Source organism: Elephantulus edwardii, unplaced genomic scaffold, assembly GCF_000299155.1.
Source record: "Elephantulus edwardii isolate Elephantulus edwardi_28Jun2011 unplaced genomic scaffold, EleEdw1.0 scaffold00002, whole genome shotgun sequence".
Taxonomy (NCBI): domain Eukaryota; kingdom Metazoa; phylum Chordata; class Mammalia; order Macroscelidea; family Macroscelididae; genus Elephantulus; species Elephantulus edwardii.
This window is the reverse complement of record NW_006399752.1, coordinates 32,436,952-32,457,650: the sequence shown is the minus strand read 5'-3', so window position 1 is coordinate 32,457,650 and position 20,699 is coordinate 32,436,952. Positions and strand designations below refer to the sequence as shown.

Below are 20,699 nucleotides of genomic sequence, written 5' to 3'. Positions count from 1 at the left end.
CACCACGCGCCGCCGCCGCTGCTGCCCCCCGGCCCGCACAAGGGCCCCGACGGCCAGGCCGCAGCCACGCGCCGCTCCCTGGACGACCTGTCGGCGCCGCCACACCACCGCAGCATCCCCAACGGCCTGCACGGTAAGAACGCGGGGTCGGGGAGGGCCCCGCTGACCGGGGCAGGTGGGGCCTGGGGTGGTGGTGACCGCGCCGCGAGTTCCGCTCTGCTCAGAATCCGCCACTGGGATCTGCTAGGACCCCGGGAAAGTTCGGCGCCTGCAGAGCTGTCAGCTCTGTTAACGTCCTGTGGGCGAGCGGGCTCCCTGCTGGGACTGGGAACTTCTGCGTGGAACCCAGTGCCCCTCCGCACACACGCACTCGGTGCTCCCGGCGTCTCCAGGTGGGTGCGGGGACGTCGAGGCCCGGGAAGCGCTTGCCTCCGGCGGGGTGAGCCCTGCACGCCCAGACTCGGCATAGCGAGTGGATCTTGGTTCTGCCATATGTAGCCAGGGTTGTTTGCTTTGCTTCAGTCTGTCATCTCTGCAGTGGAGATGGTCATCTCAGGTGGAGTTGTAAACTGCAGAACGCGGCACAGGAAGTGCCCTGGCGCGGGGACCTTGGGCCTCTGGAGAGGGAAGCTGGTGACCTGTATAGTCTCTGTGTGCCTGCTGCGTGCAGAGGGGCCCTAAGTTTGAGTTTGCACCCCAGCAGCCTGTACCCCGCTCCGAGGGTCTGGCAGCGGCTCATCCCCAGTCCCTCCATCCTGGCCACGGCCTGGCACCCCTCCTGCCCGGGCACGGGGGCCTCCTTGTTCTTCCACATTTTTGGTGGCTTGGCGCCCAGTCCTGCTGGTGCGCCTCAGCTGCTGCCTAAACTATTTGCCTGAAGGTGGAGATTAAACAGCCCTTTCTGGTTCTCTTTAAAGGCGTTCCCCTCACCCTTCCAGGACTGCTCCTCCTCGGGAGTGACAGCCTGGGCCAAAGAAGGACCTCTTCGTTGGTCCAGTGGCTTAGTGGTGCGGCCTGGTTGGGGTGGGGGCTGGCTGGGAGCTCTGTCCTTGGGTGAGGGCTGGGAGGCAGGTTTATCCTTTATTTACTATGACAGGGTCTGGGCTCTGAGTTCAGGGCAGGACTGGTTTAGAGGGATATTTTGTTACCGATTACCAATCTACAACTCGGGTTTCTCGTTGTAACTGTAACTCTCACTGCCTCCCTAGCAGACAGGCTTCTTAGGCCAGGGTGAGTTCCTTATGACTTTGCCCTGCTGTTTATAGAGACTCGTGGCTTCTGGCCTCATATTCCAGGGGTCTTGGGGAGGAGGACACAGTGCTCTGGGCCTCAGTTTCCCCTAGTACCTGTGGGAGGAGGGCACTGGGAAGGGAAGTGCCATGTCTGGTTTGGAGCTGTGTCAGCACTGCCCGGGTGCCGGAGAGCATCGTCTGCACTCGCTGGGCAGGTGCTGTCAGCGTTTGGCTGGGTGTCTGGCTGGGTGTTTGGGTTGCAGTGGTGAATAATGAATGCTGGATGGAGGGCTGGCCTGGCCCCTGGTTTCCACCCCACTGCTGGCAGAGTGGGGTGCTGAGGTGTTGGGTTTCTTGCAGAATCCATGCTCCCCCAAGTCCTGTGGACACTTAGAGCCGGTCACCCGCAAATTTTGTGGTGACACATCTTTGCTTTGTGGAGAAATGAAAATTCAGCATTCTCATCCCAATGTTCAGCCGCCGGTGTCTGTTAAAGTCATGCTTGGCTTTGACATGCCATTCAGCAAGTGGACAGGGCGCCTGGAAGTGGGAGAAGGCTCTTCTCTTAGAGTCTGGGCTTTTCCTGCTGAGCTAAGACAGCAACCCCCACCCTACCCCCCGGCCTGGACTGGACTTGTGCCTGCGTGCTTAGTCTGAGCTCATCCTCCTAGGATCCCTCTGGAGGCAATATTACCCCCATTTTACAGGCAAGCAAGTGGAGGCCCACAGCTTTAGAGGGTTCCCTGGGGAGATTGCTGGGGTAGGACCAGTGTGGGTGGGATCACCAGCGAGGTCAGCTTTCCACTCGGCCACAGTGTGTCATTTTTGCTGTAACTATTAATCAGTAGGTGCCTCCGTGAGTCCTGACCCGGGCTTGCCTGCGGCCTCCTGGCCTGGCAGGTGCCTTACCTGTGACTGACTCAGAGGCCAGATATCTTGGTAGCCCCCTCACCCAGAGGGGTCTGCTGGCTTGACTTGGAATCTTGGCTGCCCTCAGTATTTAATGATTGTCTGGCAGACCAGATACCCCAGGTGGAGTGGATGGTGTAACACAGAGACATTCTCTCACAGTTTGTGTTGTTGTTGTTAGGTGCTGTTGAGTCAAGCACGACTCATAGCGACCCTGAGAACAGCAGGTCTGAACCCGTCCTCTGTTGGTCAGTCCATAGCAGTCACTGTCAGTCCACCTGGTCGTGAGGCTTCCTCTCCTCCGCAGACCCTCTCACGGCCTAGGAGGCTGGGGTCAGCACGCCAGTTTTAAGGGAAGACTATCCTCTCTCTGTCAGTTCTGAAGCAAGGCCCTTGTCAATTTAAGTATCAGTGGTCTGTCTTCCAGTGACCTCTGTGTGGCTTGGCCTTCCCTGGTGTCAGGGCCTGAGTTCAAAGTGACCATCCCCTCATTCTTCCTCAGTGGTCCCTGGTACTGGGGGTCCCTCCTTTGCTTTGCTGTCCTCCTCACACCTTGTGAGCCGGAAGGTGTGTTACAGGCCACCCCTGAGGGGAACTTCCCTTGCATCAGAGCTGTGTTGAGGAAAGGTGCTGCCTTCCACTCTAAATCCCTGTGGTTTTCACACTGTAGTATTGTTGTGATTGACATTGGTGCCACCAGGCTGACCACAACTGTTGGAACCCTGCAAGCGAGAATCTTGTCCTGCCTTCCCATGCTCCAGTCTGTTTTATTCACTCTGGCTGTCCATCTCATTGAAGGTCTTCCTCCTTCCCAGACCCTCTGTTTTTTCCAACCTGATGTCTTTTTCCGAGGACTGGTCGCTCTTGACAGCGTGCTCGGAGTGTGTGAGGCCACGTTTCACCTCCGTCCCTCAAGAGGTATTCTGGTTGCCCTTCCTCCAAGGCAGTGTGCCCCTTTGGCCGTCCGTGGGTGTTTAATACTCTTCGCCACAGTCCAAAGACATCAGTTCTTCCGTTTTCCTTGTTTATTCAACTTCCACGTGCATTGAACAATTGAAAACACCACAGCGTAGGTCAAGCACACCTTAGTCTTTAAACTAATATCCTTGCAGAGGTCTTTGACGGCACATTTTCTGAGAGTGATACAACTGTACATCTTTTGGTTTCTTGACTGCTGGTACCACAGGTATTGATTGTGGATCCGAGGAAAGTGAAGTTATTGACAACGTTAATTCCCTCCATCCGCCGTGATGATGCCTATTGTCCATTGGTGAGGTTTTAAATTCTCCATATGTTCAGATGTGACCCACATTGAAGGCTGTATGTAGACTTTTCTCTTCTTGAGTAAGTGCTTCAAGATTCCTTCACTTTCTGCAAGTGAGGTTGTGTCATCAACTTAAGGCAGGTTGTTGATGAATGTTCCTCCAGACCTGATTCCACCTTCTTCTTGACCTGTCATTATTTATCTTTATATACATTTATGTTGAGGACATGATTCAATCCGTGATGCTTCCTGATTGCACTTTGTTTACTCTCCTGGCAGCTGAGACACTCACCTGGCCATCACAGGTGTAGCCACCTCTGTGGCCCTTCTGGGAAGGGGAGTGTGGCACCCTCATCTGACCAGTGCCCTGGGGGGACTGGAGGTGGCTATGCTGGGCAATGCCTGTTAGTGTTCACTGGCCTGGAGGGCCTTCATATGCACCTGTAGATGATGGGTTCTGCTGACGAGGGTGCTTGGACTCTGGTGCTGTGTGAGCCACTGAGGGCAGGAACCCCAAGACCAGCCGGTCAGATCCCTCTTATGATTTACATGCAGAAGAATTGTCAGCTGTTTCTCCCCTACCTGCCTCCCAACCCCCCTTGTCTCTAGGCTGTGTCCTCTGCCCACATCCCCTTAGTTAGCCCTAAAAACGGGGAGCCCCAGGAGCTGGCTCTCCTGGGATGAAAATTTTGAGCTCAGATAGAGACGAGTTGGTTTTCTGGCTTGTGTTCTTGGAGTTTAAGTAAAGACTGGCCAGGGTGGTCTGAGCCCTTTTAACAAGACAGGGCAGGACCCTGAATAGGTCTTTTATGCGAAGGAGGCTCAGTCCCCTGGCAGGACTAAGGGCTTTCCTAAACCCAGCTGGTGGGGGCAAAGGTCACGGAGGTGCTGGGCTGCATAAGCCTTCCATGCGCCCTGAACCTGTACAGCCCAGCTCCGGCCTCAATAAGAGGCCTCATGCACGGCTGGGTCCACAGCAGGCCGGAGACATGGGCTGGGCCAGCGTGTGCCCAGTGCTCCTCAGTTCACCACACCCTGACCCAGCACCCACAGTTTACCACAGTGTTTGTCTAATACCCCACAGTTTTCACCACAGAGAATGTCCCTGTTCTGACCTCATTTGGGTCCGTGCTTCCAAATAACCCCAGGGGTGACCCTGCACCTCATCTTACAGATGAGGACACAGAAGTTCAAGTGCACTTAGTCCAGGCCCTGTGGAGCTGCTCGCAGGCTGGGGGGCCCTGTCCAGGTGCCTCCTGGCCTGGGGCTGAGGGCAGAGGCCCTTGTGACCTGGAAGGATTTCAGGGCAGGGTACCCACTAAGGGAGGAACTGGCCCTCAGGGTCACTTCCCAGTGGACAACATGAGGAGTGGGGGAAGGGAGTGCCGGGTGGCCACCTGGCAAGGGTGTGGCACTGCCCTAAATCGGGGGCAGTCAGCTTTCTGTGCAGATGGCACCTCGGGAGCCTGCAGGGCGGGGTCCTTGTTCTCAGAGGTCACTGTGAGTCAGGACCGACTGGACAGCGGCGACATTTCCTCCTGAGGAGGCCTCCCCTCACAGAGCTTCCTGCCTGCCTTCCTCTTCCTCCTCCTCTACATTGTCTGTGGCCAAGCAGGACACACGCAGCCTGGGGGTGCCCAGCTCAGTCAGGAGGCAGCCTCCTTGGTGGCTCCGTCAAGAACACAGAAGTGCTGGGACCCGCCTTCCTGCCCCCCGCCAGGCCTCCATTGGCTCGTCCGCACAGAGGGAGCTGCTACCCACCCCGGGATTGGGCGTGGATTTGTGTGATATGATGTGTGCGACTAACAGTGTGTGACACAGTGGGGGTGTGACCTCCCTCTGCAGCTCACCGCTCCTGTCTGAGCCTGTGCCCTACGGTGCTGAGGGCTGAGCACCCTGCAGCTTAGGGGGCACCTAGCCCTACCCCCCACCCTCTGGCCGTGGCAGCTCAGTGCACCTCTGGGCCTCAGTTTCCCCATCTGCGCTATGAGGACCTGAGTGGTCAAGTCCTCAGTCACCAGGCTCTTCCTTCCTCCCTTATGGAGAACTCACTCACCGCCTGTTATAAGTGGAGCTTCGTGCCCAACCCTGGGTCTGATGGTGGGGTATGGACCACAGGTGTTGATGGGGACAGTCACAGTGTTCTCCCAAAGGACACAGACAGCAGTTCTTAGACCTGCCCATTGTGCTCCAAAGCCTCTCCCCCCACCCCCCAACCCCGCGCCAGCCTCCTGCCACTCCTGACCTCTAGGGTCACATGGTCCTGAGCCACTGAGGAGTGACTGTCCTTGCCTGAGTCCCCAGGCCTGACTGTGGCCACCTGACCGTATTTGTAGGTATCCATTGCCCTTGCCTCTCCGCCATGTGGACAGCAAGGTCTGTGCCGAGACAGCCCCTGTGTGGACATCTCTGTCTCCTGCTGTGAGATGATGAGAAGGGAACCCCAGCGGCTTGGGGCGCAGTGTATGAAGAGTGTGCCTCTCTGAGTACCTGGGCTGCATAACAGAAAAAAACCAGAAGGGGTGCTTTAAAGCACAGGAGTTATATTTTCTCACCGTTTTGGAGGCTTCAAGTCCAAACCAGAACCTCAGTCACATCAGTGCCTCCTGCAGGCCTCTGTCCTGGTTTCCGACGTTCCTTTGCCTGAAGAAGGCCCTGGTATGGCATTTGTCCGTCCCCTGTGTGTCTCTGTCCATCCTACTCTTCCTAAGACCCCACCTAGAGGGGATTGCTGTTAGGACACACCCTGGGGGTTCACACAGGTGGGGCTTGCTCACGGGCAGATTCATGGCTTGCGTTTAAAGGCCCCTCGGAAGAAAGGCCTGCCGGTCTGCTCCCAGAGATGCAGGTGAGGATCTGAGTGTTAGCCTCGGTCAGCTGCTGTTTCCATTCCAGGTTGGGCTTAGTCTGTCCCTGTGGTGTGGTTACGTGTTGTCGAGTTGAGCATGACTCACAGTGGCCCTGTCAACAGCAGATCTGAAGCCTGTCCTATCTTGTGCCATTCTCATCTTCTCTGACACATTTGAGCCTGTTACCACAGATACTGTGTCAGTCCGCCTCATTGAGGGTCTTCTGATCTACCACCTTTCCAAGCATAATGCCCCTTTCCAAAGAATAGCCCCTCCTAACATCATAGCCCAGAGTAAGAGAGAGGACGCTTCGTCATCCAAGGAACGTACTGTCTGCTTCTGTAGGGGTGTCTTGGTGCCTGCACTATATCCTTATGGTGGGGGCCTCCCCTTCTAGGGGAGCTGTTGGTGTCTCAAGGTGGAGGCCACGCTGGCATGGGGCATTCAGGGTCTCCGCACCCCACACCTGGGCCTCAAGGGACTCAGAAGTGTGGTCAGGGAGGAAGCTTACCGAGCCTGACCTGCCGAGTCTGGCCCTCTGTCTGTTATCACCGTCTGCCCATCTGCGAGCTCACGAAGCCAGGAACCTGGGTGTCTAGGAGAGACAGGCTCCAGTGCTGACCGGCTGGTATAGAGAGCTGCCGTCATGTCCAGTTGTACTTGCGGTCCTGCCCCCACGAGGGTCCCTGTTTGGGCTGAGAGCTGGTTCCATGAAGAAGCAGTCATCATGGGACAGGCAGGGCACGGCGTGGGGGCCAGGATGGCGGCCTGGCTCCTGGCTTTCCCGCCTGCCTCCGGCCCCGCCAGCGCCCTTTACATGCTTAGAAGGGCCTGGGTGGGCAGGTGAGCCAGGAGCTCAAGGGACTGGGTTACAGAGGTGGAGGAGAGAGAGCAGGTAGAAGGAGGGGGAGCCCCAAGCCTGGCAGTGGTTCACCTGCACGTCTAGGTACAGGTGATTCAGAGACTGCAGTGGGGCTGGGGCCAAGCAGTGGGGTTTGAGAATTCCTCTGCACTGGGCCTTCCCAAAGGATGGGAAGGAACTTTCCCTGGGGGCTCGAGGGTGACCTGCCAGGGGTCCACCTGGAAACCTCACCTCTTATGGTCCCTGTTCCCCATTTGATGAGGATGAGGAAGAGCTAGCTGCTGGCCTGGGGTGCACAGCTGTTCTCACCCCAGACTGTCTACAGCCTTAATGATGCACACAAGACACATTCGTGATTTGACTGTACCCTCATCTTCCCAGCTGTGAAATGGGTCCCCATGACCCATGTCCTGTCTGCTGGGGATAGGATCTTCCTGCCATTCATTGGCCACTTTTATTTTGTCCTGGCCTTGCTTTCCACAGTCCCGGGGATCCCTGCCCTCACACCTACACCCCTCCACACTGGCTATGCGAAGACCCAGCCTGGGCCAGCCTCTTTGAGGCTGTATTTATAGACCTGGTGGAATTACCAGCCACCCTATTGGATCACTCAGTTTAAAGGTTGAGTTAGGGTAACGGGCTTGGCACGAGACAAGAGGCCAGCACCGGGCTCCGATTCCTTGAGGCGGACTTCGCTGGCGTTGAGGCTACTGGCCAATTGGGGTCCTCTGTCCACTATCCTCTGCTGTCTACCAGTCTCCTGAGGACAGGACCTACAGGTGTTCAGTGAGTGTTGGTGTGGCGACAGGGTGCTTCTCTTCCTGATTTTTAATTTTCATTTATTGTTTAAATTGGTTTCTCATTCAATGCATTCTGCTTTGTGGCCTGGTCACCCTCACAGGGGAGCCTCCCTCTTCCCACTTCCTCACAGTTTACCCCATTTCCATTTGTTCTTTGCTCCCTGTTCCTGTCTTCTGAGCTCCATCCCTGGGTGAATGGGGTGCTTGGTCTCATAAGGGTGGGCTTTCTACAAGAGCGTGTTCTTCCCCGGTTGTGGTTGTCGCCCGACGGTCTTGTCTGACTGAAAGCAAAGTCACAGTATGTAGGGGGTTTTATTACCAGACCACTCACCTTTCCTTCTTCATTTACTGCTCTTGGGCCCTACATGGCCTTTTAACTATTTCTAGAAGCACCCCAGCTCTCCCCCTCCAAGGAGGGGACAAGAAGTGCCTCCTTCCCTGGTGCCCTGTTATGAGCCGCCCCGGAATGACCCCATGCACAAGGTTGCCCGTCCTGCACCATCTTTGTGATTGGACACCTGGGATCCATTGAGTTTGAACAAGTTGAATTTTCTGAAATGATTGCCAGCCCTTTCTTCCTAGTCTGTCTTAGTCTGGAAGCTGCACGGAAGCTTATGAGTGGAAGCCACATGCAGGCTTCCCTGATAGATGGGTGCGGGCTGCATGTGAAGTACTATGGCTCATTCAGTCCGGGTCTCCTGCACGCAAGAGGAGAGGTCTGCACCCACTCCCCTCCTTTCCCTTCATGATTGCTAACAATCCCTGGGGTCTGGTGAGCCCCTCACCAGGTCAGCATGTCCACTGTCCACCAGGGAGCTTAGAAACCAGGGCTGCTGCCCCAGAGATGGCTTCCTGGGCCCTAATGGCTCCGTGGTAGTGAATGGCCCTGGTCACTGCAGGAGACCAGGAGATGGGGATAGGGGTGGCTGCTGGACCTGCTGGGCTGCCATGCTTGAGGAGGTCAGCTCAAGGGAGAAGAGGCCCAGTGGCCAGCTGAGGGTGGGCATCACCGAGCTGAGGGAGCTGGTGTGAACTCACGTTAGCTGTGCGAGCAATGACTGGTGCTGCCCCCATGCTGACGTCTGCAGTGGGGACGTTGGAAAGGAGACAGCAGGGCAGCAGTGGACAGTGGGGCTCAAGGCTTCCACCCTAGTCTTTTGTGGTCGCAGCACTGACCCCACCTCCTTGCTGCCTTCCGAGTGGAGGGGTTCTCGTCCCGCTCCCAGCCCGGTGGGCTTTCTGGTCATTGAGGGGGACGGTGCAGGCAGGGCCAGGCCCACGTTGGCAGCCCCGAGAAACGGCGACCCACTTCCAAAAATAGCTGCGCGTCGTCAGGGGAAGCAGCGTCTCTTTGTCTGCCCTGCGTCTCCGCTCAGCTGTAAGGCTAGAAGGGCCAGCTCCCGCCACCACAAGGCCCCTTTGTGCACCGGACGCCCGCCTGTCCCCAGCGCCCATGGCCCGCTCCTAATGAGCTGGGCTGGGAGCGGCCCTTTGTGACTGTTCCGGCCTCGCTGCTCGGCCCAGGCGCGGGGCGGCCCGCATCCCCGAGCATCCCTCGGGAGCCAGGCTTGGGACATGCTCGCCGGCCCCCCTGTTCTTTGTAGGTACCCTGTGTGCCCCCTGGGGCGTGCACACCTGCCTGGGTACAGAGAAAAGGTGATTTTCTCTTTGCCTGGCCTCCCAGGCCAGCCCAGCCCCACCTCTACCTCCACGCCAGCCTCTCCCAGGGCCCTCCTTCTTTGTCTTCTTCCTCATCCTCTGTTCCCTCCTGGATCCTTCCTCCCCAGGTTCAGGTTTATCAATCTACAGGAATAAAGGACCCCCTTCCCCGCCCTGTCCCTCCTTATAACACTGGTGTCCCTGGGGAGCACAGTGGCCAAGTCCCCCACCCCTCACAGAACGGCTCCCCCTTGTCTTGATTTCTAGGCTTTTGATGTCTGCTCAGGTCTTGACTTCTGGGATGGGGTGCCCTGCTGCTGCCCCCATAGTCCCCCCATAGGTGGGCTCGGTCTCACCCACGCCCTGCTGTGGGGGACCTTGCTCCGGTGCTGACAAGCCCACACCCTCTCCTGATCTCTCCCTTCCAATCTTGGTTTTCTTCCTACTGTCATTATCCTGCTGACAGCTCCCGCACCCCACTCCTGACCACTCCCTCCTTGCTGCGAGGCATCCTGCCTCTTCCCTCAGCTGGCTTGTTTCATTCTTCAAAAGTGAAATCCCGTGGAAAATTGCACTCAGTCACCGCCACGTCACCTCGTGGGCACTCCGCGCACCACCCCCAGCCGTGTGCTCCTCTGCGGACCCTGCCCTCCCGCACCCGTCCCCTCCCCTCCAGCTGGACCGCGTCACCTCCTGACCTCAAAGTCCGGCCGTGGGACCTGTAAGGGCCGTGCACAGCTGCCCCAGCTCTCGGTACCCACTGAAGCCCCATCCCAGCCTTGAGCTGGAGGCCAGCCCTTAGAGGGGGACAGTCATTGGAGGCCTGTGACCTCCTGACCCTGAACCGGTGTGGAGTGCATGCCCTGCCCTGTGTGTGGGTACCGTTTCTGTCCACGTGGAAGGCTGCCGGCACCTGGTGCACATCTGGGTGTGCCAGTCGGATTTAGGTGGGCAGTGGCTGGAGTATCATGTGGCTCCATGGCCTCCCGTTAAATCCCAGCCTGCTGGGTCCCAGCTACAACTGCCTTGTCCTTGAAACAAGACCAAGAAGCTGGCAGATCTGGAAATCGAGGGTGGCTTGTGAGGAAACTGGTGAGTGACCAACAAGCTAGCTCTGCTCCTGTCTCACGTGGCACAGTGAGGTGGCCTCTCAGCTGGGCTGTCCACGGGATGGAGCATGGCCACTCTCCAGGCTGCCTGGGTGGGGATTCTCCCCAGCTGCCGCTGTCCTGCTTTAAATGAGCTGCAGGACCCAGCTTCAGTGGTCCATGGGGCAGAGGTGCTGGCTGCGAGGATAAGGGCCTTACATGTCACACTTGGGGTCCTGGGCTCAGCCTGCCCCTTCACCGATGCTCATTACAGCCTGAAGTGGCCCTCCACACAGTGCCCCTGCTTTGCCCACTCTGTCTGGCCCCCTCCCACTTTATCTCAGAGAAGGGGCTTCTCTGTCTTGTGGCTTGGGGGTCACACGACAACCCCATAGCTCCAATGATGTCTTGACAGTTCTGGGGGCTGGTTGTGAACAGCCTTTGGCTGTAGCCTGTCATGTCCCCCATTTTTCTGTCCCTCCGAAGAGCAGAAGAGCCTGGAGCTGAGTGCTGAGGGTGCAAGGGACAGGGGGCCTAGGCCTGGAGCTGAGGGCTGGGGGTGCGAGGGACACAGGGTCCCGGCCTGGAGCTGAGGGCTGGGGGTGCGAGGGGCACGGGGCTGAGGGCTGGGGGTACTTGCTGATGATCTTCAGAGCTTGCATGCACTGAGAAGCCTTTACATCCCTGTTGCTCTGGTAGAGTCTGTAATAGCTTTGGGGGTGCTTTGCTGAATGCTGAGCAAGTGAAGTGGGGTTTCTGCCCCACTCCTGTCCCCACTGGAGTGTCTCAGTGGTGAATGGGCACCTGGACGTGATGCCCCGTGAACACGCCTCCTTCTGAGGATGTACCAGTCCCTTTGTCTCTGAGGAGTTTTGGGCCGTACAGGTGGGCTGCACGTTCCTGTCCCACAGGTGGGGACATAATCCCCAGCCCCTGAGATTTAACTCACACCTCTCACTCCCCCGTCCAGTGTCCTGGTGATTCCGTGTAGACCCAGCTAAGTGTTCCTCATTGCACAGTAGTTCCTGTGAATGGGGTGGGAGGTTGGGGGTGTGTGGGATGCAGGTCTGGGGGGTCCTGCACCCCTAGTCTCTTCAATTCCTCCTGTGCCATTTCCACTGGGAATTGTCAGGGTGTGAGTGGCAGGTGGACCCGTGCCTCATTCATGTGATTGTCAGGGCTGGGTCCTTCATGTCCACTGTGTCCTGTGACCCGAGCTCTGGGGTCAGGTGGGGTTGCTGATCCATGTCCTGGGAATGGATTGTGTGTGTGTGTGTTGTGTGGGCACACATGCTCATGCTGATCTGTGGGACACTGAGAGGGGTTCTACACTTGACTCGCTGAGACCATGCCCAGCCCCCCACTGCCTCCCTGATGTAAAGGTCCTGGAGCCCCTGAGTCAGGGAGGTTGACTTGGTTGTGCTCAGAGGACAGTGCAGGAGCAGGGAACGGGTGGCTCGCCAGTGGGCCTGGCCCTGGCTCTTGCTTGGGGTCACCTCACCCACCACTGACCCTGGCAGAGGCCTGGGGCTCCTAGTTCTTAGTAGGACCTCCTTGGTGGGTCCCAGTACACAGTGCTTTGGTTCCTCAGTCCTCTGCACACTTGGACATGAGAATCGTATGTTGTGTGTGATAGCTATGTGGGCCTGGGGGGAGGACGGACAGGCAGCTGTCCTGTGCCAGGCTCTGTGTGGGGGGCAGTAGGTGAGGATACCCCATGTCCAGGTTAGCTGTCCCAAGCATTGGAGGCTCACCAGTTGAAGGCTTATCTGGCCCCTGGCCTCAGTTCCAAGACAAAGACTTCAGCAGAGATTTAAAAATCATCTCCTCTCCAGAGTACTGAGAAGTAAGTGTCAGTCTAGAGACTAAGGTGCACCTGATCCAGGCCATGGTCTCCGCAGTTACTTGCTATGCATCAGAGAGCTGAGCGATGACTAATGATAACAGAAGAAGAATCGATGCCTTTGAGTTGTGGTGTTAGAGAAGAGTTTTGAATATCCCATGGACTGCCAAGGAAACAAATAAGTCTCTCTTGGAGAGGATAAAACCAAGTTTCTCCTTAGAGGCTAGTATTTTGAAGCTCCATCTCACATGGTTGGCTGTGACCAGGAGAGATCAGTCCTTGGAGAAGGACTGGATGAGATGGATTGATACAGTAACTGGGGCAGAGGGGGTTGGTGTGTTGGAGTCAGTGAGACTGGCTCAGGACAGAGCAGGCTTCAGAGCTGCTGTACATAAGGTCACTATGAGTTGTAGGCAGCTTGACGACACATAACAACAACGAACCTGGGTTCAAAGCAAACAAATCCATCGTGGAAGAGGTGCACGCAGAGGGCCCCGTGGAGGCGAGGACCACTGTGAGGACCACGGACTTGGCTCACACTCTTTGGGCGTGTTATTCAGGAAGGGCTGTTCCTGAAGGACATCATGTTGAGGAAGTAGAGGGTTGTTGTAAAGGAGGAAGCCTGCAGTGAAGTGCACTGACGTGGTGTCTGCAGCGTGGACTCAGGTGCAGTCGTGGTTATGAGGATGGCAACAGGCTGGTGGGGTGTCAGCTGCTGTGAGGGGGGCCACCTTGAGGTGCGGCAGGCTCGACCATAACAGCCAACTACGACAGTACCACACATGACAAACACTGACCACAGAAACACCCCACTGCAAACTCTACCACGTGACAACACCAACCACTACACCTGACCACAGGGCCACCGTGACAACACCGACCACAAGAATGCTCCACCATGAGCCCCCACCACGTGACAACACCAACCACTACACCTGACCACAGGGCCACCGTGGCAACACCGACCACAGGAACACCCCACTGTGAGCCTCCACCATGTGACACCAAACACTGCACCTAACCACAGGGCCACTGTGGCAACACCGACCACAGAAACACCCCACTGTGAGCCTCCACCACATGACAGTAACTGACCACGGGGCCACTGTGAGGTGGGGCAGACTTGACCACAACACCCCACCATGACTACGGCATCACCTCACTCTGAGGTGGGCAGGCTCAACCACAGTAACTGACCACGACAGCACCCCACCACAGCAACACCCAGGGGGTGACAGCATTTAACACAACACTCCACCTCTACAGCACCACAACCTGACCATAGCCCCCATGACCACAGCCCCCATAACCACAGCCCCCCGTGACTACAGCCTCCTCTGACCACAGCCCCCCGTGACCACAGCCCCCCATGACCACACCCACCACAGCGCTCCAGCACAACCACTGAGACTCAGAGCCCTGCTGGTGCGGTGGTTAAGGCACTCAGGTGATAACCAAAGGGCTGCGGTTCCCGTTTTACGTTTACAGAGAAGCCGCTGAGGTAGGTCAGCGCTTCGTCCCTCAACAGAGCCCGCGTGGTGCTTGGACTGTCCTACTTTCTACCTGATGCCCTTTCCCCTGTGCCATTCAGGACACACTGTTTATAAGGTCAGATTTTTGACTCATAGTATCCGTACAGCTTTTTCAGTTCAGGAAAATGTCATTGTGACCCATAGATAATAGAAACGCTGTAATTTTCACCATCTTTATGGGACTACATTCACCCTGTCACCCTTAAAAGAAATGCAGAATACCAAGGCCGATGTGGTCAGGCCCAGTCGGAGTCTTAGTGACTCTTGCCTGGGTGTCTGAGGCTGGGAATCTTAACGAGAAGACACTGCTCATATTTCTCCGTCAGAGCAGCTTGGCTTCGAACTGCCGACCGTTTGGTGAGCAGCCTGACACTTCACCTCCTGCGCTGCCAGGCCTGGCTCCTTCACAGGGGCTCCATTCATCTTAAGCAGCTCTGCCACAGTTCCCTCTTCACTCTGCAGGGGCCCGGAGCAGCCAGGCCCGAGCCTGTGTCTGTGGTGGATGTTTCCTGTGGTTGGGGTCACCGAGTTTTCCACCCTGCTTTTTCTTTTTAACGTGAGAAGTCCCAGGGGAGTGAGCCAATTAACACGCTCATCTGCTTACTGCAAGGTCGCAGCTCCACGCACCACGGGTGCCTCAGCACAGAGCCCGGTGGTCGCTGTCCGAGAAGCCGGTCAGGAGCAGCCTGTGGCCAGGAGCACAGTGCTGCCTGGCCTCGCAGGTGGTCCACGCTGGCCACTGCTGGGGTTTATTATTTTTTGTATGAGGATGCTGACCATATCCCCTATGTCCTTGGCTCTTTGGGAAGGTCATTTCAGACTGCCCTCTGCCTGGTCCTGTGTAGCATCTGTACTTGGCCTTGGCACATCTGGTCATGTCCAGGCCTCCTGCACTGTGGTCATCGAGGGAGATGACTCTGTCTAAACACACCCCCCCCCCAGGTGTCAGTCACAGGCTCACCTTTCTTGGCCCCGAGACTGAACCTTAGTGGATGTGAAGGGACCAGGCTGGGACAGGCAGGATGGGGCCACCCTGAGAGCTGAGCATGAGGGGGGTGGGAGAGGGACCTAGGAGCCGGCCTTATGTTATGCATCCTGTTTGCTTCTGGGGAGACTGGCTCCATGTGGGCTGCCTCTCAACTTGTGGGGAGATTTGTGTGACACGTAAACCCCAGACCTCACTCTTTTGAGACTGAGCACCCTTGGCTGTCTTGTGACCTTGCCCCAGGGCCATTTTCAGGGGTCAGTGGCCCCTCCTGCCTCTCAGGCCAGGCCAGGCCCTGACCGCAGAGGATGGTGCTCCGTAAGCGAGAGAGGCTGGGTAGGCGAGAGAATGGAGGTTACTACGGGACTGGGGACAAAAGGCCGATTGTTCAGGCTTCCCGGTGGGGTCAGCGGCTGACCAGCAGGGAGGCAGGGCCATTGTGCGGTAATGGGATTTCTGCCTCATCGGTAGCCTCTGACCCACCATCGTCGTGGGAGGGGCTCCTGTCCGGGGTGGGGGGACTGGAGCTGCTCTTGAGGCATCGTCCATGGTCAGGTCCGGTCTCCCAGCATCTGGCTACTGGCTTGCGCATGTCACGCGTGTGTGTGGCCACAGTGTGTGTGCATGCATGTGAGTATGTGTGCACGTGTGTGTGTCAGGCTCCCTCCTTCTGGCCACTGTATGTGTGTGTGTGAATCTCCACACCTGGGTACACTCCCCTTGGTCCCGGTGTGCATATGTGCATGTGTGTGAGAGTGAGTCCACACAGCCAGGCACGTGCACCTCCTGAGTTCACTCTGTCTCTGTGTGTGTGTGTGTGTGTGTGAATAAGTGAGGCCACACTGGGATATGCACACACCCCTTGGGTGTGGGGTCTGTGCACACTTGTGCATGTGTGTGAGAGTGAGCCCACACACCCAGGCACGCAGCCTCCTGAAGTCACGGTGTGCGTGAATGAGTGAGTCCACGCGGGGATGTGCACACACCTGTTTCACATGTGTGTACATCAGTGGACCCCTTTGGTCATGTTCAGTGGTTTAGAACCATCCCTCCCACGGCTTCTATTTCTGCTCTTGACCTTTCATTAAATGCTCACAACTGCTGGGCTGTTGTGTGCAGGGAGCGCGTCACGTGTAATTCGGGGGTGAGGACGAGTTTATTAGCTTTAAATACAAACGCCGTTCCTGCTTACTCTGCAGGAGCAGAGCGGGCGTCCTGGGGCCTGATGATCTGAGCTGCTGGGAGATGTGCATGCGCCTGCCCCCTCCTGTCACGCCCCAGGCAAGAACAGAGGGGACAGTTGTCCCCTAAGCTCACTGTGCCCAGGGCAGGGGTCCTTAGCTGTGCTGGGAATGACCACTGCTCCCCCCAGCCTATAATGGGTGAAGAATCTGAGTCACAGAGCTTGGAGCCCATCAGAGCCAGGGGATTCCAGGCTGACAGCTGGTCCCTGCCTGTGAGGCAGGTGACGTGGAGAGTTCCTGGGGTCACAGTGGCAACCAGCATCCGCTGGTGATGTCTCTGGCCACCCCAGGAACCACATGAGGGCTGAGGGTGATTCCGACTCTGGCCATTTACTCACTGGGAGCCGCTGTCCCCTCAACTGTGTGTGGCATGGTGGTACTGGACAGTGGTGACCGTGGGGTATGTGCCCCAAGGCCAGGGTGCTGCACAAGTGGTCCTGGTCTGGTGGCTGTGGCGAGCGGGAGGATTTGAGAGGCAGCACAGTGTCCTGTCCTTGCAATCCCTCATGTGGGCATATGGACACGTGGCCTGGCTGCTGACCCCAGCACTCCTGGGCAGGGCTTCCTGGCTGCATGTGAGGTCTTACGGCTAAGCTCCTGCCGCTGAGGCTCCCAGACCAGCACGTGTGACACCACCCTGTCCTGGGAGGTGACCTCGAGCAGAGGTGGGGAGTCACCGGCCAGTTCCCTATCTTGTCCTGGACCAGTGTGGTTCTGGGGTGTTAGCAGGAAGGGTCACATGAGCTGCCCGACCCACTGGCCTCATTCATTCAGTGACCTCGGGACCAGGCTGTGGCTTTGATAGGGTGAAGGTTGGGTGTTGGGGGCCCCTGTGATGGCCTTACCCAAAGGGTAGTACACATTGTCACATCTGCACATCTCACCATAACTGACTGTGTGACTCGGCTCATGTCCTTGAGTTCTGTTAAGGCGGTGATGTCTTAGGGATGTGGAGATGGGGCTGTTGGTCCCCTGGGGCCCCTGAAATGCGCTCTAGGTGGGTGGCTCCAGGGTTTGCCACTGGCGTCTGGGTTCTTGGGGGTGCAGAGGGTCCACCCTGCCCCCCCTCCAGCCCATTGAAGCTGTACTGTTGAGCAAGGTACTGACCTCCAGGCCTGGGATCCTAGGCCAGCCCTCGCCCTGGAAGCTAGCCTGACATTTGTCTTGTCTGCCTGTCCTCTGACAGCTGGGGGCCATCGGGCAGGTGCACACCTGATGGGCGGGTCTGCACACAGTCACCCTGAGTCAGCACCCCTGTGTGTGTGTGTGTGTGTGTGTGTGTATAAGGTGTGTAAGGTCTGTGTGTGTGAGCTTGTGCACACGCCCATATCATCCTAGGGCATGACAGTCCCCAGACTTGTTCCTGTGTGTGTGCACGTGTGTGTGTGTGTGAGTGTGTATTCACGTGTGTTGCCCTGGGGCGCTGCTGTTCCCGTCTGTGTGTGTGCGTGTGCGCGCGCGGTATAAGTCTGTGTGCACACGTGTTACCCTGTGGCACTGTTATTCATGTATGCATATGTGTGGTGTGTCTGTGTATTGACTTGTGTTGCCCTGGGGTGCTGCTGTTCATGTATATATTTGTGTGTGTGTGGTGTATGTCTGTGTGTGTACACGTGTGTGTCTATATGTCTGTGTGCATGCATGTTGCCCTGGGGCACTGCTGCTCCCCTGCATATGTGTGTGTGTGTGTGTCTGGTGTATGTCTGTGTGTGTACGTGTGTCGCCCTGAGACTCTGCTGCTGCCGTGTGTGTGTGTGTCTGGTGTATGTCTGTGTGCACGTGTGTCGCCCTGGAGTTCTGCTCTTCCCTTGTGTACATGCGTGTTCACAAGCGTGCCCTGTGTCCCCCAGGGCATGGCAGTTCCTGGACTAGCTGCTTCCTCTCCCTGTCCCTCCCTGTCCCTGGCATTCATGCCCACTGAGCATCTAATCCGGGGGCTGATCCCCGTGCTGACAGGGCTTCCTTCCGGACCAGGGCCCCGCCCGGCTCGAGTGAGGGAACTTGGGCGCAGCATGCCGGATCTGGGGTGGGTGGGGATGAGGGGAAATGCCAGTGGGACCAGCAGGGCTACCAGGAAGCAGGGGGCACCACTGAGCCCCGGCAGGCAGGCGAGGTTGAGAAGGGTACCTCGGCCACAGGCCAGCACTCTGGGAGCCTTTCCGCCTGGACAGAGGGCTAGCGGCTGCTCAGTGACCTGTGTGGTCACTTCTTTGGGTCCCTGGGTATAAAAGCAGGGAGGCAGTGCAATAGTGGATATCTGTGAGTGGTCTGATTAGGAATCTCCAGTGCAGGCCTGTGATTCACCCCATCTGGCCCATGAAGAGGCAGGTTTAGGGCTATGCCCAGGTCCAGAGCAGTGTCCAGCGAAAGAACCCCAACTGAGAGAGCTGGTGCCCTGCAGAGCAGGCAGAGGCCAGCGGACTTGTGCCGTCCCCACCACTGTATCTCCCTGGACCTCCCCCAAGCCAGCACAGGACCCAGTGCAGAACCAGTGGCAGCCGGTACTGGTATAGGTGCCGCGGACTTGCCTGCCGCTCATTAACCCCACGCGTCAGAGCAGATGATGCTTTGAAAGCACAGCACAGGCCTTGCTTCTGAGATCCCTGTGGTGGATTGGAACCTTTCACCTTTTGGTTGGCAGCCTGCTTGGTAACCAGTTAGGATTTCCTCTCGCCCTGAATTCCCGAGGCTACGTCTGTGTGCTCCTTGTCTCTGCCTTGACACCTGCCTGCAGAGATACCCTGTGCCTGGAGGAAGGAGTGGGTTGCGGAATGTTCTGGGCCTGTGTCAAGGACTTGCCTGAGGCAGTGGGGTGTCTGCAGCACCTGGGGGTCTCCGGAGAGAGGGGAGAGTCCATCTATGTCTGAGCTTGTTACCCATTCACCGGGGTGGGGCGGGGCTGCAGGAGGAGTCAGGGGGCATGGACTGTGGTGGTCTGTCTTCTCTCCAGGTGCCCCTGTCCCTTCTCTGCATGTGGCCCTCCTCTGTCACTATCCTGGCTCCAGGCTTCTGTGCTCCTGTCCTGTACACCACGGCCTGGCCACTGTCTACCCCACAGCAGACCCTGAGTCCGTGGCTTTCATTACTCAAGGGTCAGAGGGCACACTCCTCCAACCACTGTTCTCCCAGCGCCTACTGTGTGCAGTGGTAGAGCCGCCACCTCCCACACTGGGGACCCAGGTTCAGTCCCCACTGGTGTACCTCGCATGCAGTCACCCCCTTTGCCCATGGAGGCTGGTATGCTGCTGTGGTGCAGGGCCTGGGGATCTGCTTCCTGAACCCCCCCAATCCCAGCACCTGGTCATAGCTCCTGGTGGGCCTGGTGCAGGACTGGGCAGCGTTCTGTCCTGCGTCTGGGCCACTGTGAGGTGGAGCAACTAACAGCTGTGTGCCCATTTCCAAGCACGCTGGGAGTCAGAACTGCCAGCAGGTGGACAAAGCCAGCGCAGTCCTCTGGGTGGGGAGCAGAGCAGAGGTGTGGACAGTGCCTGGAGGTGGGGACCTGGGCGGGTAAGGAGGGGCTGCCAGGGTGGGGCCAGCTGGGGAAGAAGGACTTAAACTGGATGCCCCAGGAGCAGGACAAAGGGCATCGGGCTGGAGTCTGGTGGCACAGGGCCAGCGTGGACAAGGCTGACAAGGCTGGCTGTGCAGGCTGCGGCTGGGGGTTGGGCCTTATCTGAGGTGTGGCGCACTTCTCAGACTTTCCCAGGCTCTGCATTCCCACAGGGGGTGGGCTTGGGGTGGGCGGGAGTCCAGATGGGAGGCCAGGACCCCAGTGCGAGCCCCAGCAGTGTCCTGGGGCAGAGGCCACCTGGCCACAACTCTGGGCAGGGTGTGGTGGCCATGGACACACCCGACATTCCAGCCTGGGACCTGCCTGCAGTTTCTTGGAATAAAACTACTCATTTTTCCAGGAGGCTTGGCTGCCCCAGGGGAGGGAGTGGTGGGCAGGCCTCGCCCAGCCATTCACAAACACAGCCCTGGTGGCTGGAGTTGGGGACCAGAGCTCAGTCCACCCCCTCCCCCCAGCTGTCCAGAGGACACATGACCTGTGATCATGCCCCGTAGGTGTGGGTGTGGGCGGAGCTGAGATCCAGGGCCTCCCAGGGCCTCTAGTCCCAGTTGCTGCAGCATACCATACAGGGCTCGCTCCGCTCACACCCCTCTCTCTGGCTCCCCGGGCCGAGGTTGCCTGGTCGCCGGGAACCACCTGGCCAGGAGTGATGGATCACCTTTCTCACCAGCCCTGCAGAGACTGGGGTCCTGGGGTCTGCACTGGGGCCTGCACCGGCACCCTCCTGCTGGAAGTACTCATGACCCCACCAGGCTGTCCTCGCACGCTGGCCAGCACTGCAGTGGTCATCATTGTCTTTGCTGCTGCTGCTGCTGTGACTGGATGCCCTGAGGTGCCCGGGCCTGTGTGCCCCTCCCC

At 57.8% G+C, this 20,699-nt stretch overlaps 1 protein-coding gene across 1 annotated transcript in view; it reads left to right on the top strand.

Moving 5' to 3' along the window:
- Nucleotides 1-20,699, top strand: part of CCDC85C (coiled-coil domain containing 85C) — a gene marked incomplete at its 5' end in the record, with an annotated part of 65,168 nt that continues 44,469 nt past the window's right edge. The window contains one exon of the mRNA XM_006879169.1: nucleotides 1-133. Coding sequence (XP_006879231.1) covers nucleotides 1-133 — 133 coding nt within the window. The remainder of the gene's footprint in view (nucleotides 134-20,699) is intronic.